Raw genomic sequence first — 15,719 nt, 5'->3', positions numbered from 1 at the left:
CAATTAAACGAACTTTTATTTCAATTTCACCTGCAGCATCCCATAAATAATTCCAATTGCTCCCTCATGCATGCAACAATAAACTAATTCCTCACACTAGATCTTAAGCAGCACTCAAAGTGTTCCCGATATCGATAACAAATCGATAGCGGACATCAGCCTTTGCGACCCTCTCCATGGCTTTGTTCACATAATCCATGCTGATAAGCTCGATATCCGCAGTCACATTGTGCTCTGCCGCAAAATCTATCATCTCCTGAGTCTCCTTCATCCCACCAATTGCACTCCCTACGATGGATTTCCCACCTGAACTTGATCAAATTAGACACCAATGCACAAAGCACAAGAGCTAGTAAGAAATAATGAACATGGAGAAAGATAAAGGGAAATGTGTGATTACGTACCTAGAAGTAAGGGGAAAGCATAGATCTCTAATGGCTTCTCTGGTGCACCGACCAGGACCATTTGTCCAAAAGTTTTGAGAAGAGACAGCAATGGAGTCACTTCATGATTTCCTGAGACTGTGTTGATTATTCCGTCCATGGTTCCCCAAGCGGCCTTCATCTCATCGGGGTCTTTGCTGACCAGGAAAGCGTCGGCGCCCAGTCGCTCGACGGCCTCCTGCCTTTTGCTCGGCGACGTGCTGATCACCGTCACCTTCGCGCCGAAGGCCTTGCCGAACTTGACGGCGACGTGGCCCAGCCCGCCGAGGCCCACCACTCCGATGTGCTTCCCGGGGACGTCGAACCCGAAGCGCTTCATGGGACTGTAGACCGTGATGCCGGCGCAGAGCAGCGGCGCGCCGCGGTCGAGCGGCATGCCCGCCGGGAACCGCACCGCGAAGTGCTCCTCCACCACGACGGAGTCGGAGTAGCCGCCGTAGGTGACGGTGCCGTCGGCGTCGGTGGAGTTGTAGGTGAAGATCATGCCGGGGCAGTGGTTCTCGTGGTGCCCCGCGCACTCGTGGCAGCTGCGGCAGGAGTTGACCATGCAGCCCACCCCGGCGTGGTCGCCCACCTTGAACCTGTCCACCTTGCCGCCCACCTCGGTGACAACGCCGACGATCTCGTGACTGCAACGCCAACAAATTAAATTCCGCCAATATAATTTCGAAAACAGAGCAAGTCCAAGATCTGGATGCATAATTAACTTAATTACCCAGGCACGATCGGGTAGACGGAGTTTTGCCACTCGTTCTTGACGGAGTGGAGGTCGGAGTGGCAGATGCCGCAGTACAAGATCTTGATGGTTACATCGTTCTCCCCATTTTTCCTGTCAAGCATTTCGACGACCACTTCTCAGGCAATCGTCCGATCATCTTTCGGAAGAATATTTGCATGCACAATTAGCAGTACCTCCGGGAGAATGTGAAAGGCGAGAGGACGCCTGAGGTGTCTCTGGCGGCCCATCCGAAAGCAGGGCTGCGGCGGACCTCCTCCGTTGATGCGGCGGCGATGTTCCCGTTCTCCATGTATATATGGTTCTTAGACGGACTAGTAGTTGGGTCGACGAAGTGGCTGTTAAATTGGCGAAGCATTTGAGGAGCTTAAATAGGAAGCCACATACGTAATCAATGACTGTTTTGTGATCGGTTGCGTAACCGATGACGTTTCATTTCCTAATTCAAAAAGTGATGCCTTTAGACCGAGCCACCTGCTAACTAGCCCAACTATTTTTAAAGAACAAAGGGTATGAAGTGAAGAAGAAATTTTTTAGAGAATATTTTTTTTTTAAAAAAAAAGGTATACTTTTTAATTTTATCATTTTTTTAATCAAGCAAATTATTATACTTAATAATACTTTATGAATCGATACGGATATAAATACTCACATAAGTGTAATTGTATAAGTCTATTTCATGAGTCGAATGTTAATTATGCTTGAAATATCTATTTATATGGAAATTGATAAGAACGTGAGTAATAAGATTGTTAATTAGATCATATCTCTCTGACCTCAAGATTTAGTCATGATTTCAATTTAGATTTTCAAAATGTACTTAAACTGGATCAACACTTAAAGTCTTTAATTGAGACTCATCCTCACTCCTCGATGATTTATCTTACTTATTATACAAAATCGCTTGATTCTCCTATGATCCCCCACCTAGTTCACAAATCCAACTAGACTTCAACTAGCTGTCAGGTTCCGTGGACCCAGACGGACTTCCCACCAAATATCTGGTCACTTCCTTGACCCATCTAAACTTCCACACTAGCTATCAGGTCCAATAAACCTAGCTAGATTTCTATCTGGTATCAAGTCCTCCTGCAGGGCCGTCTCAACCATTCTTGAGACGCTAGATGGGGGAAAAAAAAATTAAGACTTTAATATATATATATATATATATATATATATATATATATATATATATATTTTAAAAAATAATAAAAATATTATTAGAAACATTTAATTTTTAAGTAAAATTTAAAAGCACAATTTTACACATTGCTAATGATTATTTATATAATTGGAAGGAGTGACCAAGTAAATCATGTAGCAATAATTTTATCTTATGTCAAACCTCAATTTTTTATTAATAAAAAATAAAAAATAAAAAATATTTTATGTAATTAATTTTATAATGAATAATAAATTATTGTAATACTATTAATATATATTTTAATTACTATTTTTAAAAAAAATATAAATCAATTTTAACTTTGATGAAAGAAAATCTTGATGTAATAGGTTTAAGTAGTAGATATAGATACTGCGTATAATAGATCTTTTCCCTAGGATCCCATATTGGGAGGACTTTTATGAATCAAGCTATTTTTTTTTATCAATTTGAATTTCGATAAATTATCAATTAAATTTATTTAGTCAAAAATATTTAGTTAATTTATTAAAAAAAAGTATGCATAATAACTCGTTGAGTAAAGACACAGTAATAATGATATACAAATGATAATAAAAGAGAAGAAAGAAAAAAAAATAGAGAGAAATAATAGTGCAATATTCAATATATTTTTGGCTTTTAAAAATATTTTTATAAAAGAATGTCAATTAACTACAACCTATAAGTTTTTTTAATTTATTAGACAAACTTAATTGTGATTATTAAATTAAATTTGTATCATAAAAAATTAAAAATTATGAGTCAAATTTTAATAAAAAAAGAAAAATAAATTACTAATCAAATCTAACTTTAATATTAAAAATTTCAAATGATCAATCAAAACTAACATAAGTAAAAAAAATAAAAACTATCAAATTTAATTTTCTATAAAAAATTAAAATTATTAGTTAAATTTTAAAAATAAAAAATTATTGATCAAATATAATTTAGCTAGTAAAAAATTATTGATGAAAATAAATCTTTACTAAACATTATTTTAACCATAATTTTAAATATTTAATATTCAAATTCATATCTTTTTAAATTAATATTCATATATATATATATAATTTGATGGGCCCCAATATAATAGGGGCCTTAGCCATAGACCTTAAAAACCTATGTCTTAAGCCGGCCCTATCCTTCTAATCCGTCAAATCCAGTATACTTGGTAAAAAGATTAGATCACATCATACCTAATTTTAATCCATTTGTCATTAATCAAAATTTAGGTTTGACCATTGATATCAATTGTACCAGCATCTCCTCTTTTTTATGTAATGAGAACATTAAAGTTAGAAAAATATAAAAAAGAAATAGTAATATGAAAATGATTTAAGAGATTAAATAATTTAGATTTGTGTTTATTCTGATTATTTTAGGATTAAGATTTTCATATTTCACTTAGTTTCTTACTTAAATTTTTACCTCTCTGTTTGACATTTATAAAAATATATATATAAATAAATATACTAAGAATAGTCAAGATTATTTGGGAGGATTTGATTGAATTTAACTCTTTCAAAGAAAATAATTGTTTAACTAAAAAATGTTAAAAAAATATTTTTCACGTAAAATAAAAATTTGCAAGTACGTTTTTGAAGAATCTCAAAATATTTTTCAAAGGTATGTTTAAGATATTTTTCAGAACATATTTCCAAAAAATTAATTTTGAAAACAATATTTTCTAACTAAATTTCCAAGCCGTTTTAAAAATAATTTTTATAATAATTTCAAAATATTTTCAAACTACTTTTAAAGCGACTTTTAATAAGTGATTCTCAAAAGAGTAATTTTCAAAACAATATTCAAGGATAAAATTTTCAAATAATTTTCAAAAACATTTTGTAAGTATATTTAAAATGAATTTTTCAAACTAATTTTTAAATTCTTTTTAAACACAAGCAAAGAATTTTATAGAAGATTTTAGGAGTACTTTCAAGTACATAAATTTCAAAAGATTTTATAATGTAATGGCTTTTAAAGTAATTATTTTTAAAACACCTGGAAAGTAATTTTTAAAATACTTTTTAAAAACACTTTTCAAAATTTTTCAAGTATTTAGAAAAAAATCAAAGACTTAGCGAGAATTTTACAAAACTTTTCAAGTATTTAAAAAATTTCAAAAACACTTTTTTAAAGGAATCTTTTTCGAGAATGGGCAAAGTAATTTTCTTTTATGTAAAGAAATTGAATTTTTAAATTTCCTTTCTAAGTAAATAATTTTCAAGTCTGAGAACAAATTTAATAACTAATTTTAAATAAGTGGATTTTTGAAAATATATTTTCAAGTAATTTTTTTTTAAATATTATCCCCCTTTAGTTAGCACTCCTCATTCACCTAACACCTCTTGATTACCTTGTTAGCAACAGAAAGTTCAACCTAAATATCTGAGGGACTTAGTGTTGGAATTAAGTTCCTCGTTACCTGATTGTTTGAAAACTATAGGTCATTGTATTTAATAAATCATAAATTAATTTAGTTTAATATCATTTTCAACTTAAGTTGATTAAGTCTAGCTAGATTAAGTTTTAATTAGATTTTAACTTCACTTTAAGTTAAATTAATTAAGTTAAATTAGGATTAACTAAGTTGAAGTTAGTATTAAGTTAAAGTTAATGGTTGCAAGTTTGATTAAGTTACAATTTTGTTAAGGTCTTTTATCTAGATAGGTTAAATTGAGATAAACCTTTAATTCATTAAAATTAAGATTAAAATAAGTTTTAAGTTAGTTCAAAGAGATGGTTGGCCATCAGTGCTACCTAAGAAGGCTTCGACTTCTGATTCGGAGGATGAAGAATCATCCCAAGAGGCTTTCAGACTTTTGCGTTTTGTGGATATCAGTCTCTGAGACTTGTCATTTTTCTTTAATTTGGGGTAGTTATCCTTGATGTATCCTTCCTCGTTGTAGTTGTAGTATCGAACCGTCTAACGTTGATGCTTTTTCGACTGTGATCTGAATTTGTTAGTCTTAATAAATTTATTTAATTTTCTTACCAGAAGAGTCGCTTCAGTTTCGTCGATCGACGCTTCAGAATCAGGATCGTCCTTTTCGGCTTGTAGGGCAATATTGAAGTTCGTCTTCTCCGGTTGTTTAGGCTCTGCGATTCGAGACTCGTGAAGTTCAAATGTGGAGAATAAATCTTCTAAACTACTTACCTCAAGGTCCTTAGAGATGTAGTAAACATCTACTAAGGACGCCCACTCTGGGGTTCTTGGGAAGACGTTGAGCGCATACCGGATAGAGTCTCGGTTCGTTACCGATTCTCCGAGGTTGGTCAGTTGAGTTATCAACTCCTTAATTCTTGCCTGGAGTTACGCTACCTTCTCGCCGTTGATCTTCTTAAGTTAAATCATATTATAAAAGTTGATCAAATATCTATTTCAAAGATCGGCTTCTAGGTCAAACGTGGCGAGGCACTAGGCCTTCTTGGGTATGAGATCATCCACCACCGCTTAGACAAAGTCTTTCGAAGAAATCGGATATTTAAATTTCTCACAGTAAACTAGGTTTAAATACAGAGACCTCAATAGAAACACATTATCGAAACATGAAATCGAAACAAATATCGATAACAAAAACGATAATTAAAACCGATAACCTCTTGTGTTTGGTTTTTCAAGATCTATACAAAAGATGAACTAGTTATGATGCGGAAACTAATAACTAGTTATACCTCTTGTAACTTATAGACATCTTGATCTTCTATTATATTCCTCTTCTTATCTCGGACGTCGTGTGGCCGACGATCTACCAAGACGAGAATTCACCCAAGCCTTTTTCTTCCTTCCAAGTTTCGGCCACCAACTTTCTCCAAGAGATGATGAAGTTCGGTCACCAACCAAGCTCCAAGAGATGCTAGGAAACAATACCTCCTTCTTCTCCAAGCATAAACCGGCCACCAATCCAACCTTCAAGTCTTGATGCCGCCGGCCACAACGATGAAGAGAAGAGCAAGAGCAAAGGGCCGACCACCACCAAGGAAGAGAGGAGAGGAATAGAAGATGTGTTCTAGGGTGAGACACCCCTCATTTTCTTTTATATTCCTTGGTCTTGGCAAAAAAAGAAAGTTTTGTAACAAAAAATAAAACTTCCTTTCTTATCTCTGACATGACCGACCACATGCTTATTCTCCAAGCAAAGAAAGATTTTAAATAAAATTAAAATGTCTCTTTTAAAATCTCTTTTGTGGATAGTTATAAAAGGAATATTTTATAAATTAAAATCTCTCTCTTTTAAATCCTTTTATGGATATATATAAAAGATAAGATTTAAAATAAAACATGGTTACAAAAGAAAAGTTTTATCAAAAATTAAAATCTTTCTTTCAAATTATAGATAACTACAAATAAAGAAAGATTTCAAACCTCTCTTTTATTTCTTTGTAGAAATTTATAAAAGGAAAGATTTTAAAACTTAAAACTCTCTTTTAAAACCAACATAAAAGGAAAGTTTTTAACAAAATAAAAACTTCCTTTTATGACCGATCTAAAAAAGAAAAGTTTTATATTTAAATCATCCTTTTAAATCTTTTTTATGGATCTCTATAAAAGAAAATATTTTACAAAATAAAACTTCCTTCTCTTCATGGTATGGTCGGCCCTAGCTTGGCCGGCCCCTTGATTGGTCTCTAAGGAAGGCTAGGTCAACCCTATCTTGAGCCTTAAGAAGCTAGGCTTTGGGTGGATATAAGACTTTATATAAGAGGCTACAATAGGGACCTAGAGGAGGAATTGGTTTTGGTCTCTCGATGAACTTGAGCTTCCCGTGTTCGCCCCGAACACACAACTCAAGTTCATCAATAATAATTCATACCACTAAAAAACTATTATTGCACTACCGCACCAATCCCATATTATAATATGGGCTCCTTCTTATTATGAGTGTGTTAGTCTCCCTGTGTTTAAGATATTGAATGCCCACTAATTAAATGAGTTACTGACAACTCACTTAATTAATATCTTGCTCCAAGAGTAGTACTACTCAACCTTATCGTCATGTCGGATTAGGTCCACCTATAGGGTTTACATGACAATCCTTATGAGCTCCTCAAGGGGACATCATCAACCTAGATTACTATGACACAGTTTCATTCTATAATCAACAGCACACCATATAAATAATATCATTTTCCAACTTATCGGACCTATTGATTTAACGAGCTAAATCACACCTAAATTAAAGAAATAAATATTAAATATATGTGCTTGTTATTATATCATGATTAAGAGTACACACTTCCATAATAACAGAGGTTTTGTTCTTTTATATAGTCAGTGTAAAAAGAAACTACCTCAAATGGTCCTGCTCAATACACTCATAGTATATTAGTGTAATTTATTAGTCAAGATAAACTAATACCTAATTACACTACAACCACTCCAATGGTTTGTTCCATTCCATCTTGGTTGTGAACAACTGTTTATAATTTATAAGGAATTGGTAACATGAACTTCTGTGTGTCTCCTCACACCATGTTATCTACAATATAAATTAAACGGACTGTTGGAACCTCAAGGTTGTTTTGGTGTGATCAACAAGTTAAGGTAGGTCCTGTTTGTTTTAACCTTGTGTCTAAGTGTGCATGAGCTTAGGAACACAGGTAGTCGAGCGGAAGACGCAGCTAGCGAGAAGGACGATAGTCCGAGGGACGAGATGCTGCGGAAGAGTACATCGGTGGACGAGAAGGAAGCGTGCAGTGGTTTCGAGGGACGAAAGCTGGAGCGGAAGATTGCTCGGGGAGCAAGAGACGCAGCTAGCGAGAAGGACGACACGCGGTGCGTCCGAGGGACGAAGACTGCGGATGAGTACACCGGCGGACGAGAAGGAAACATGTGGCGATTCCGAGGGGCGAGAAGCCGGAGGGAAGCGCGCTCGAGAAGACCGGAAGTTGGGTTCGGGTGAGCCCTATTCCGGATGTTAGAGATCACCCAAGCAAAGCGGAGCCGGAGCAGAAAGACCCGGACCAGAGGCGAGCTGAACCGGAGAAGAGAGCACGGACCAAAAGTCAACTGGGTTGACTTTTGGCTCCGGGGCGCCCGGAACCCTTCCGGGTGCCCGGAAGTGACTTTTTCACAGGATCGAGCTTTGACTCGATCCAGCCGTTGGGGGATAAATTTTATCCCCCCCAGGGCGCCCGGAACCCTTCCAGGCGCCCCGACCAAGGCTATAAATATAGCCTTGGTCCAGAAGCTTTTAATCAGTTCAGAAATTGTAACAACACTTGTGTGCTTCCACTGCTTTGATTAGCTTCTTTCTTTTTGTGCCTACACTGCTGTAAACGAGGCTTCTCCGCCTGAAGGAGTTCTTAGTGCAACTATCTTCCTTGGATTAACAACCTCCCCGGTTGTAACCAAGTCAAATCCGGTGCCTCATTTTTATGCTTTATTTTCTGCTTAATCTATTTTTCAAGTGTTAGCTTAATTGTTCGAGAAAGGGTTGTGTTTTATTCAGGGCTATTCAACCCCCCCTTCTAGCCGGCCCAACGGTCCTACAAGTGGTATCAGAGCCGAGACGCTTCAGGAGGACTAACCGTCGAACGAAGCAACGCAATGGCCGGACCAAGCATCCACCCACCGAAATAATAAGGGGACTTCGCTACCTGGAAAAAACTGATGCAGGTATTTCTTACAACATATATTGAATTATTTTTAACAATGAAATTTGGCTTTGAAGCTCCAGAGGACAAGGAAATAGATAAATGGACAAAAAAGGAGCAGACCGACTTCGTGGCGAACGACAAAGCAGAGTACCATCTGCTAAGCGTTCTTCCGCCTCAAGAAGTCAACAGGATCGGTAAATACAACTCCGCAAAGGAACTTTGGGAGAAGTTCCTTGAGCTGCACGAAGGGACGTCCGAAGCCAAGCTCGCTAGAAGAGATCTGCTTCGCAATCAGCTCACCAGCCTGCGACTTGGGGAAGACGAGACAGTCGCACATCTGCACTCAAGAATAAAAGAAATCATCACCAGACTCACGAATCTCGGAGAAAAGGTAAGTAACCGAGATTCGCTCAGGTACGCGTTAAATTCATTTCCGAGAAATTCAAAATGGGCATCATTAGAAGAATTTTTTTCAACATTTGAAGTCCATGAGTCAAGATGTGCAGGAATGAAGGAGCCCAAGAACAACGTCGCCCTCAAAGCTTCGAGAGACGAACCTGAGTCGGAATCCTCTCTCGACGACGAGGAAATGGTAATGATGGTAAGAAGATTCAAGAAACTTTGTAAATCTAGATCTACTAACCATCCGCAGGGGAAGAAGAAAAGGACGATCCGCTGCTACCACTGCGACGAAGAAGGGCACGTCAAGGACAACTTGAAGAACAAAGACAAGGAGAAGGGTAAGAAGCCTATCCAGAAAAGAAAGGCCCTGAAGGCGACGTGGGACGATACGTCGTCCGAATCGAAAGTCGAAGCATTCTCCGGACTCGCACTGATGGCGAGTCATCAAGACGACGACTGCGATTCAAGCTCTTCTAAAATGAGCATCGAGAGCATCGATGAAGGGGGAGACACGTCGGAAGAAAGCAGCAGTTCAGGGGGAGAAACGGACAACGAGATCGAAAAGGTAAGTCAAGTACGATCTCTTCCTCCCGATAAAATGTTTAAGTTTGTTAAACTTTTAATAAAAGACTGCTGCAAATTAGAAAGTGAAAATAAAAATTTAAAAGTAATTCTAGCTAAGTCTTGTCCCTTAGAAGAATTAGATAAATTAAAATTAAAAAATAAAAAATTGGAATTAGAAAATCAAAATTTGAAAATTCAAATAGATAACTTAAAAAATTATGCATGTTCATCTAAAACCAATGTTAGAAAATTTAATAATTTAAATTGGTACTTTAAATATCACCCAGGACAAATTATGAACATTTCAAGAAAATATGTCCCTAAAAACTTGTTAGTTAATCCAGTAGGTTGGAACCTATATTGGGTTCCTAAATCATGCTTAAATTAATTTTAAAATTAAAATTAGCGCTTTAAATGAGAAAATTAAACAAAGAATTTCTTTATGAGGCTTTGTCTAAGGAAGTGGTTGTTGCTCCAATAACCAAGAAGGCCTAGTGCCTTGCCACGACTTGGAAGCCAAAATATTGAAATAAATGTTTAATAAACTTACTTATGAAGCATTAATACAAGAATTAATTAGCGCTTGAAAAATGTTATTTAAAACATATTATTTCAAATTAGAAATTGACTTACTTAGAAATATTCTCAAAAACCCCATTTTTTTGTGATCAAAAGGGGAGAAAGGAAAGTATAAGTCTAAGGGGAGGTAGGTAGATGGATTTTTTTTTCCTATCTTTTTGCACTTAAATTGCAATTTAAGTTAATTTACTTAATTCTATTTTATGTCTATTTTAACCCTAGCTTAACTTGGGTTGATCACACCAAAAAGGGGGAGATTGTTGGAACCCCAAGGTTATTTTGGTGTGATCAACAAGTTAAGGTAGGTCCTGTTTGTTTTAACCTTGTGTCTAAGTGTGCAGGAGCTTAGGAACACAGGTAGTCGAGCGGAAGACGCAGCTAGCGAGAAGGACGGCAGTCCGAGGGACGAGATGCTGCGGAAGAGTACATCGGTGGATGAGAAGGAAGCGTGCAGTGGTTTCGAGTGACGAAAGCCGGAGCGGAAGATTGCTCGGGGAGCAAGAGACGTAGCCAGCATGAAGGACGGCACGCGGTGTGTCCGAGGGCCGAAGACTGCGGATGAGTACGCCGGCGGACGAGAAGGAAACACGTGGCGATTCCGAAGGACGAGAAGCCGGAGGGAAGCCCGCTCGAGAAGACCGGAAGTTGGGTTCGGGTGAGCCCTATTCCAGATGTCAGAGATCACCCAAGCAAAGCGAGCCGGAGCAGAAAGACCCGGACCAGAGGCGAGCTGAACCGGAGAAGAGAGCACGGACCAAAAGTCAACTAGGTTGACTTTTGGCTCCGGGGCGCCCGGAACTGTCCGGGGCGCCCGAAGCTGTCCGGGGCGCCCGGAACCCTCGAGCTTTGACTCGATCCAACCGTTGGGGGATAAATTTTATCTCCCCCAGGGCGCCCGGAACCCTTCCAGGCGCCCCGACCAAGGCTATAAATATAGCCTTGGTCCAGAAGCTTTTAATCAGTTCAGAAATTGTAACAACACTTGTGTGCTTCCACTGCTTTGATTAGCTTCTTTCTTTTTGTGCCTACACTGCTGTAAACGAGGCTTCTCCGCCTGAAGGAGTTCTTAGTGCAACTATCTTCCTTGGATTAACAACCTCCCCGGTTGTAACCAAGTCAAATCCGGTGCCTCATTTTTATGCTTTATTTTCTGCTTAATCTATTTTTCAAGTGTTAGCTTAATTGTTCGAGAAAGGGTTGTGTTTTATTCAGGGCTATTCAACCCCCCCTTCTAGCCGACCCAACGGTCCTACACGGACAACTACACTTAACATAAATGTAGACATTTGACCAATGTGATTCTTATTTCTAAATAAATGTTTATACAAAAAGTTAGGCTTTTAGTATATATTCCAACAGTTTCAGCTCTACTCACTTGGGTGATTTCGGTCATTCAGAATAGGGCTCAATCGAACCCATTTTCCAGCCTTCTTGAGCAACATTCCACTCCAACTTCTCAACCCTCAGAAACGCCGCTCGCCTTCTTCTCATCCGTCAGTGTATTCTTCCACAGCGCCTCGTCCCTCAAATGCACCGAGCTTGTCGGCTCTCTCTTGTGTCATCTTTCTCACTAGCTGTGTCTTTCGCTCGACCTTCTGTGCTCCTAAGTTCCTGCACATTTAGACACAAAGATCAAACTACAACAGGATCTAACTTGACTTGCTTGATCACATCAAAACCTCCATGGGGTACTTACAATCTCCCTCTTTTTGATGTGGATCAATCCAAATTAAGTTAGGGCAAAACAAGACATCAAATTAAATTACTATGCAAATTTAAAACATTAGATATGTAATATTTGAAAAATGTATCTCCCCCTTAAACTTAACTTTTAATTCTCCCCCTTTGATCACATTAAAAATATGGATTTTACTAAATTAAATTGAAATTGGACTAAAAATCAATTTTCAAAAAAAAATTATTTTAAAAATTATTTTGTTTGTTGAAAAGTTCTGAGAATTTTTACAAATGTTAAGCAGACATATCAAAGTAGCAATAAATTTTTTAAGAGAAAATAAAATCAATTTAAACATTAATAAATTATTTATTATAAAATGATGAATTTTACTTAAAAAAGCTTAAAAATAGATTTGAGATTCAATAAATCTTGAAAACTTTTCTAAAATGTAGCAGAGTAAGTATTTTTATAGAAAAAAATAAATGTTCAAAAATTAAGTGTTCAAGAATTTTTAATATTAAAAATTAAGATTTGGATAAATAATTTATAAAAAATTAAATATTAGTAAAAATATTTTGAAAATATTTTGTTGGACAAAGAATATTATAAGTTTTTACCAAAAATAAATTTTGTAAAAATAACTATGTGAAATATTTTTAAATTAAAAACTATAATATTTGAAAAATAAATCATAAAAAATAATACAATGGTCAAAAAAAAATTTAATTTTTTTTTCTACAAATAGGAAATGAAATTATCTTTTTTGAAAAAAAATAATACCTAATTAATTTTGAATAGAAATTATACGAAGAAATTTATTTTAGCACATTAGACAATTAAAAGGAAAATATTAAATCAAATTAAAATTAGAAATATGCATAAATTAAACTAAGTATAACTTTTGAATCCAATATAGGTTTCTTCCTACTAATGGATCATGTATTTTCTGGAAATATATGTTTGATCCTGTCCGAATCGCTGGATCAACGGACGCTGGGCACGTGGTGCTCTCCGACGATCTTCCGGACGACGCCCGAAGAAGTCGGGGGGGTTCCCGGCGACCCCGACGCTGTCAGCAGTGGACAGAAGTGGCTCCAAATCTCGAGAATGCATACCTCCGGGTGAGGACCCTTTATATAGAGTAAGAGGCCGGTGCATACGTGTCCTCCGTCCATACCTCATGGGCTTATCGAAGACCACCGACACCATCGCGCCCGAGCACATCTACGATGGGACGGATCCTCTTGTAAGATCTGCGATGGCCGGTCGTTGAACATACCCGCCGTCAGTTCCCCGATGTTTCCTTTGTCCTTGTCTCTCACGCCGATCGGCCACCGCCAGCATAGTCCGACCGGGCGAGGTATCGGTCCGACCGGTGCTGAGCTGAGAGTGTTCCTTTATACGCTTGCTGCTCTATCCGCTCGGCCAGGTGACCCTTTTCACTATGAGCGTCGGAAACCCGCCCATGGTTGGGTTGTCTTCTGTCTGGCCCGGGAAGCTCCTGGCCGAATGTCAGGTCGGCTCGGCATCCTTCCGTTCGGCAGGGCATCCTTCCGTTCGGCCCGGCATCCTTCGTTCGGCAGGGCATCCTTCTGTTCGGCCCGGCATCCTTCCGTTCTGCCTGACATCCTTCTGTTCAGCCCGACATCCTTCCGTTCAGCCCGGCATCCTTCCGTTGGGCCCTCCGCTCCTGGCCCACTGTCAGGTCGGCTCGCCATCCTTCCGTTCGGCAGGGCATCCTTCCGTTCGGCCGGCATCCTTCCGTTCGGCAGGGCATCCTTCCGTTCGGCCCGGCATCCTTCCGTTCGGCCCGGCATCCTTCCGTTCGGCCCGGTATCCTTCCGTTCGGTCCGGCATTCTTCCGTTCGGCCCGACATCCTTCCGTTCGGCCCGGCATCCTTCATTCGGCGCGAACTTGGGGTTGACCTCCACGTGTCTTTGACCCTCCGCCCATGAGGGTCCCCCATCCTTACCACCGGATCACACCCTGCCGAACGAAGGATGCCGGGCTGAACGGAAGGATGCCGGGCCGAACGAAGGATGCCGGGCCGAACGGAAGGATGCCTTGCCGAACGGAAGGATGCCGAGCCGACCTGACATTCGTCCAGGAGCTTCCCGGGCCGGACAGAAGACAACCCGACCATGGGCGGGTTTCTGACGCTCATAGTTAAAAGGGTCACCTGGCCGAGCGGATAGCCCGCTCGGCCGAAGCATAAAGCATCATTGCTGTGGAACACTCTCAGCCGAGCACCCGGTCGGACCGATACCTACGCCCGGTCGGACCTATGCCTGCCGAGTGGCTGGCCGCTCGGCGCATGAACAGAAGAGACAAGGACAAAGGAAACATCGGGGAAACATCTCCTGACAGCGGGTATGTTCAACGACCAGGCCATACGCAAGATTTTACAACAGAGGATCCCGCTGTCCCATCATAGATGTGCTCGGACTGTAGCAGTATGATGTCAGGTAAGCTCTTCTGATAAGCCCATATCGAGGTATGGACAGAGGACACGTATGCACCTCGGTATGTGTGCCCGAGCCTCTTCACAGCTCTATATAAAGGGTCCTCACCCTTCGCCGGAGGTATGCATTCTCTGAGATTTGGAGCCACTTCTTTGCTGTCCACTTGCCTGACTTGAGCGTCGGAGGGTCGTCGCCGGGAACCCCTTCCCGGCCCGACTTCTTTGCAGGTTCGCCGGAGCGTCGTCCGACCGGCCGAAGATCTACGTCAGCGACAAGGAGAGCACCACGTGCCCAGCGTCCGTTGATCCAGCGATTCGGACAGGATCAATGTTTTTACTACTTTTCTGATTTGACCATTGTGATATCTATAATACCAATTTAATCCTTGAGAATATCAAAAATTTAAGCATGCAAATTTTTTTAAATTTTCTATTTGTTCCTTTAAATTAGTATTTTTAATTTTTAATTTGTCAAGATCCTCTATTAAACAAGATTTTGTTAAAATTCTTTTTATTTCTAAATTTTTCCTTTTAAAATTTTTATTCTTAGTTTTTAATTTATACATTGATTTAGTCATAGATTTAATATTGAAGTATAGTTGATCTGGAGGTAAGAGGCATACCTCACTTACTATGTCAGATCTGAAGTTTGATTCTCCCCCTGCTTTGCTGCATTCGTCTGAAGTTGCTCCCCCTTCATAGATGCTGGCTTTTGAGATGCTTGGTTCTTCGTGACTAGCCATTAGTACTAGTCCGGTGTGTGCTTCTATTTTTGACTTGGATGATGAGCTTTCGTCCTAAGTGACTTTGAGATTCTTGTGCTTGTTTTGCATGAGCCATTTGTCTTTTGCTTTTAGAGTTCCTAGCAGTCATCCTTTATGCGTCCTTGTTTTTGACATTGGTAGCATCGAACCTTTCTTTTATTTCTTAAATTTTTTCTATTATGCATTTCTTTAAATTTGGTAGATCTAAAATTTTTTCTAAATTTTCTTACCATGTAAGCTTCTTGGTCTCCTTTCAGATCTGAGTCTGATTCGGGTTCATCCTTTTTGGTGGCTTTTAGTACTAGATTCTAGCTTGACTCTTTTGT

At 38.8% G+C, this 15,719-nt stretch overlaps 1 protein-coding gene across 1 annotated transcript; it reads right to left on the bottom strand.

Moving 5' to 3' along the window:
- Positions 1-1,505, bottom strand: LOC121986149 (probable mannitol dehydrogenase). The gene is made up of 4 exons (XM_042539970.1): positions 1,356-1,505; positions 1,159-1,272; positions 405-1,072; positions 1-306 (listed from the first exon to the last, which is right to left on the bottom strand). The coding sequence occupies exons 1-4, from the start codon at positions 1,469-1,471 to the stop codon at positions 104-106; spliced, it is 1,101 nt and encodes a 366-aa protein (XP_042395904.1). The 5' UTR covers positions 1,472-1,505; the 3' UTR covers positions 1-103.
- Positions 1,506-15,719: the final 14,214 nt, after the last annotated feature.

Source organism: Zingiber officinale, chromosome 5B (genome assembly GCF_018446385.1).
Source record: "Zingiber officinale cultivar Zhangliang chromosome 5B, Zo_v1.1, whole genome shotgun sequence".
NCBI classification, from domain to species: Eukaryota; Viridiplantae; Streptophyta; class Magnoliopsida; order Zingiberales; family Zingiberaceae; genus Zingiber; species Zingiber officinale.
This window is presented reverse-complemented; position numbering and strand designations above follow the sequence as displayed.